Genomic DNA, 6,000 nt, shown 5'->3' on the forward strand with positions numbered 1-6,000 from the left:
AATAATTCAGACAATATTCTGAGATCTTTAATTTCTTCAGTGTTCCTGTTTTGGTTTGCATCATCACTTTCTTTGGCTGACACAGCTTTCACAGGAGTTGCTTGTCCATCTCCCTGAAGTATCCAGTACAACTAAAAATAATCCTAAACTGGCTTCCGTAGGGTATGCTCAGGTATTTAAACACCCGTGTTCACAAAGATAATCTGTAATTGCTCTGTTTGTGTGGGGCTTGTGGCTCTTGTGATGGAAAATGATTGGTCTAGATGTGCTCCTAAGGAGCCTTCTTTTTTTATTATTATTATTAAAAAAAGATCACTTTTTATGTTCTCTTTCCATATTAAACTGGCAACCGCATTCTCCAAGGTAAAAGCTTCATTCTCCTCTATGGGTTAGTCACCAGGAGGTGCTCATATCGCAAGAGAATGTCAAGTTTTTATCCCTGTAGCCTAATGTAATTATTGTATCCAATCACTGTATCTTAAGCAATATACTATCATTGCAGTGTATGGTTTCTATGTTGTTAATGTCAAATACAGAAGCAATTCAGTTAATTAGATCACTATTTGTATATTGAATGGTACTGGTTTTTCCCTTTTGTCCTCCCCTTCTGAAAAAAATTCTTATTACACAGAAGTTTATTCTAAACTTAATGTCAAATTTAAAAATAAAATAAGCAGAAGCATAGCGAAAATTGTTGACAAGAAAGAGTGTTGTCCTGTCCCCAATCTGATGAGGTTTTTGCATCCCATTGTTTTTAGCTTTGAGATTCCTCTTTTAATAGTTGAGTTCTTTCTGTGTCATGAGTTCTCCTGGTCTCCAATATTACATTATATTGTTACGTGGCAGATCAGCATCTCCTGTGCTCTGTATTAGTGTTATATCTGGAAAACCCAACTTCCAGTGTCAGAGGTCATGGGGGGGAAAATACCGGTAGCAGAAAACACTATTTTAAATGTTTAACTTTTCAAGAATTCCAAATTAAGCAACTTTTAGTCTTCATACCTTTAATTTACTGAGTACTCAGTATTGTTTGATAGTCTTCTTTATGAACAGTCCTAAGCATTTTTCTTTTTTAAAATATAGGAACTAGAGAAGTGTGATGCCAACCACTACATTATTTTGTTCCGTGATGCTGGCTGCCAGTTTAGAGCACTTTACTGCTACTACCCTGACACTGAAGAAATCTACAAGCTGACTGGAACAGGGCCAAAGAGCATCAACAAGAAAATGATTGACAAGCTTTATAAATATAGCTCAGACAGAAAACAGTTTAACGTAATTCCAGCCAAAACCATGTCTGTCAGCGTGGATGCTCTTACTATTCATAACTATTTGTGGCAAGCCAAGCGACCTGCAGTGCCAAAGAAGACTCAGACTCGTAAATGACACTGAATTTTTGGGGAGAAGATTGCTGAATGGGATTACATTGAAAGAAGAAACGGTTATCATTTTCCTCCAGTTGGGTATGAAATGTGCAGAACCGTAAATATTTTTAAGAGGCTTCTAAACAAAAAACATGGATGCAAGTAAATAAGAATGAAGGAACAATGCCAGTGTTTTTTATGAATGATAAATCTGCTGTTACGCCCAATGCTAACTACTGAGGCTTTCAAATGAGAGACTGCATGTAGCAAGATCTTTAATCAGTGGATTTCCTTTTACTTGAAGCTCTTTGTCGGTACAAATTGGAAATAATTTAGTTTGTTTTTCTCTCCACCTCATTTCCTCTTTTTCCCCCATCACTCTTAAAGTTGGCAAGCTCTGAACTTCAGTAGAAGAATTGAGAACAGATCTTGGGGGGGTGAGTTTTCTGGTTTTTTTTGTTTTGTTTTGTTTTTTAATGTTCTTTAGGGAAAATCATCCTGTGAGAATTTTTTTGAGGAACTGTATAATATATCAGATTGTTGTACTGTATCTGCTGCCAACGTTAAGTTCAGTGCTCAGATTTCTGAAAAAGCCCCAGCCCATGCTGCTCAGAACAAAGTTTACGTACAGTATCTGTTCACTATAAGCACTGAAAGATTGCAAAGTCTGTCTTTTTTAAAAATAACGTTCGCAAATTTAAAGATGACTATTTCTGGAACACAATCATGAAGAAGCATACAGGTGCTAATAGCTGGAATATGCCTGACTGAAACTTGAGGCAAGCTGAATGGAGCACAGTTATCATTATTTCAGTTTCAGGTAGTGTCCTAAAGATTTGTTTGCTTTAATAAAGACAGATTCTGGTAGATGTAGAACATTTCCACTGAGCACGTTACTCCTGTATGATGGTGCACTTAAAGATCACAAATTTTAATGTTTTTATTATGTCATGAAATGTAATTCTACTTTCTTTGTCCTGTCTTTATTCTGAATGAGCAGCATGCTCTAAAATGAAGAGTGTGTACATTTTTTTTATTTGGGGTGATATATTAATATATATTGGTTTGTTTTCTCATTTAAAAGCAATTTTTGAACAGAAATTTGCATTTGTTTCAAAAACCCAAATAAGTCAAATAGCTTTGATTTCTTTTCATGTTGAAATATTAAATCTTGAGTTATGACCTTAAAAATCTTTGTGGTGTTCAGCAGATCAAATTTTTGTTTTGGGGGCAACAGGGCACATTTACAGTTTTATTTGTTAAAGCTCTCATTTCCCTTTTATATCCATGCTTTAAAGCAACTAGAGTGCTGTAGCTACAACATAACTTATCCATTAGCATGTTCCTACTACATCATACTTTGACACTACTACCTGAGGATTTTGTAGGTTTATAACTTTGGTTTGCACATGTTTACTTTTATTCGAGGTGTTACTTGAATATATGTCTTTTAGTGCAGAGGTCACTATTTGAATCCTAGATATAAAACTGAAGCTCTAAAATACAATACAGTGTAATTATTAAATAAACTTTACAAATAATGGGAGTTATAAACTGAGTCGTGTACATAAGGGGGAAAATAGGGTACGTGATAAAATGCTAGTTAGAGCAAAGTGAAGCTCTTCCATTGCAGTCTTCTCAATTCTCCCCCACCAATACTTTTTAAATAGGCTGCTGCAACTTTGTAAATTTTGTTAGATAGCTGGTTGCGTGTAAATAACTAAAGGCTTTATGATTTCTAAAGTGCTAAGTATTAAACACTATTATGAGTGTAATTTTTCTGTTACCATGCTTTTCATGCTTGTGCTTTATTTCTCACTGTTTGATATTATATACCATATTTATTTTATGAAGCACTGAAATTTAATAAAAATCATTAACTGATTTCCTTTTTTATTTCACGTGTACTTTTTGTTGCAACATCCTGTCAAAGAACTAATCATAAGCTTTAAAGATGTGCTATTCTATGTTTACATATAGATGAAGATTCTTGTAAAGCAGAAGTTGCTATAGTTATTGGCATAGTATCATCCTCTTGACCTTTTTCTAAACAATAACATTTGGCCAAAATCATATAGGGGCTTCCAGCAAAGCATAGAACAGTTTTTAAAAAAAATTCATACTCGTATGTTTCATTCAAAGCACTTTGTAAATTAGTTTAAGTATTTTATCACCAGTTTACATATAGAAAAACTAAGACACAGATGCTGAAGTTACACAGTGAGTCAGTGACAAAGCTAGAAATGAAATCCCAGGTCTCCTATGTGAGTCTTGTCCCCTGTCTACTGGATCTTGTTGCTTCCCCAAGTCATTTAGTTTCATTTAGCATCGTACAGAATTTCAAAAGCACTAACATTTTCCCAAACTGGGTATCAGTGTTAATCTGTGAGATTATTTTGAGGCACCAGTTATGTCTCCATAGGTAAGGTTGAATTCACCCTCTGTTTTGTGTGAAAAGTAAAGCATATTCCCCCCCCCCCCCCCCCCCAAACCACAGCCCTTATTCTTTGGGCATAGAATGAATTTTCTGAGACTGTACAGTAAATCCATTCATTAGTTTAGGAGTTAAAATTAATTTTAAAATGGGTCCTTTCAGAAATTTAGCATTCATTGTCCCACCTTTTTGTTCCTCATTATCTTAACAGAATAACGCAAACTCCTGTTCATTGAAGAAATTCTTTTTAGGTTTAATGACAATTTTCCCCATTCTTGTTCATACCTCAAAGTTTCTTCTTCAGCAGAGATGGAAAAATAATCTTCAGAGAATTCCGTGAAGAACAGCCTTCAGAATGGCTGTCATCTCCTATTATTCTCAGTGAGACTGAGACTTCTATTAAGAGTTTGTGCCCCTTTGTCCATAGGAGTTTGCCACTGACATTAGTGGGAGTAACTTCAGAGCCATAGACTTAGTTATGATTTCAGTTTAAGTACTTCCCCCCCAAGGAGTGGTAAAGCATGCAATAGCTGTCTCCAAAAAACAATCTATTTTTCACCAAATTTTAAAAGAAGCTAACACCTAAAATAGGACAATGTTCAATGCCTGTTTTGTAAGTGTCTTCTAAGTTTAGGTTGCACCTTTCCTACTTTCTCACATTTGCATTGAGCCAGGAAAGATTGGAGATGCAATGGTCTAGACTCGTTTTGTTTTGTTTTTTGTTTTTGTTTCTGCATCTCTGTGATGCAGCCACTGTCCTGAAGGTTCCTCCCAGACCTATATTTACATCTAGTTTTGTTAAAATGTGCTGATAAAAGTATGGACCCTTAGACTCACTAAAATATGCACTATACACTGATAAAACATGGAAAACAGCATTGCTCAAGTGACAAAAGTGGTCACCTATTTGTAAAAGATTTAAGCTTCAATCTTGGCCCTAAAATAATTTTAAATAGCTTCTAATTGGATTTCAGACTTTCAGTTTAATATCCATACTTGTCAATTTGCATTGAGCCTGGGTTGGATGAAGAAGAGAGTAGGTACTATAAAATAACTTAAAACTACAGCCCACTTGTATTTTTGGTTAATATAATGCAGTACAGGTTGATATAATTCTTTGAAAATACATATTTAGTCTTGCAGTTTTGTAAACAATAGGAATGTACATCTTTAAAGTGTTAATTTTTTCATGCCTTGATTTCTTTTTCAAACTTTAACATTGGTGCATTATGCATTTGCATATACTGTCACATTTGTAGTTGATGTCTTATGGTTATCCCATTTCCATAATGCATTTCCAGTACAATAAGAGTTTACTGCAGAATAACTGCAGCAGTGAAAATATTGGTGTATAATTTTGAGAAATTTAGCATACAATATAGTCTAATTACACATTAGACAGCAGAGTGATGAAGTGTACAAGCTGGAAGTTCAGAATAATTTTTTTTAACATTGACATCATGTAACTCAGAGTGTCTGTTCCTCAGATCTTTTGGGAGCTCTTGCCTTCCAGGGACGATGATTCTGGAAATACAGTAATCCAAGAATGCTCTGAATAACTTCCTGGGATTTAAATTATCCATTCATTCCCATTTGCAGTGGGTTTCAGCTTCATAATCCCAGCTTTCCCTCTCCCTCTAAGTAGCCATTTTGAAACTCTAATAATCTATGGCCAGTACCCAAAAGATGTTTAATACAAAAAAAAAAAACGCACCTCCCTTCACCCCTAACTACTACCCTGAGAATATAGCATCCATGGTACTTCCTTGCCATAGGACCAAGCACACATCTCTGCATCTCAGTCTCATATCTGATTCTTCCGATACCATCACCCCATGGCTGCATGCTGAACTGCCAGGCAACCATCCAGTTCAACAGCCTTCAACAATTTAAGATAACTTAATTTTTAATGCATACTTAAGCAGTCTTGTGAAACATAAATAGGTTTATGGTGTGGTTGAAGATGAGAAGGAGAAATTGCTGTGTGAAGGTACTGTATCTGCATTGTATGGTTAAGAAGGCAATGAATAGGTAAATTACAAGACTTAAAAGGAGGGACACAAATAAAAAAAAAAAAAGCTGAAATGTTTTGTCTATTAACATCAAGACCTTGTCATTAGATGCGTAAAACTAATATGAAGGTGACCTGCAAAGGAGTTTTTAGAAGATTGACTCGTGCCCTTTTTTGCTGCTTTATAATAT

The 6,000-nt window shown here is 35.1% G+C and overlaps 1 protein-coding gene across 3 annotated transcripts in view; it reads left to right on the top strand.

The window, feature by feature from the left end:
- Positions 1-3,248, top strand: part of CAMSAP1 (calmodulin regulated spectrin associated protein 1) — a 45,308-nt gene extending 42,060 nt beyond the window's left edge. For all 3 annotated transcript variants that reach the window (XM_024206643.3, XM_024206641.3, XM_024206642.3), the window contains one exon: positions 1,084-3,248. In XM_024206643.3, the coding sequence (XP_024062411.2) occupies positions 1,084-1,386 (303 nt within the window). In that variant the 3' untranslated portion in view covers positions 1,387-3,248. The remainder of the gene's footprint in view (positions 1-1,083) is intronic.
- Positions 3,249-6,000: the final 2,752 nt, after the last annotated feature.

Source organism: Terrapene carolina, unplaced genomic scaffold, assembly GCF_002925995.2.
Source record: "Terrapene carolina triunguis isolate 2854851 unplaced genomic scaffold, T_m_triunguis-2.0 Scaffold238, whole genome shotgun sequence".
Classification (NCBI taxonomy): domain Eukaryota; kingdom Metazoa; phylum Chordata; order Testudines; family Emydidae; genus Terrapene; species Terrapene triunguis.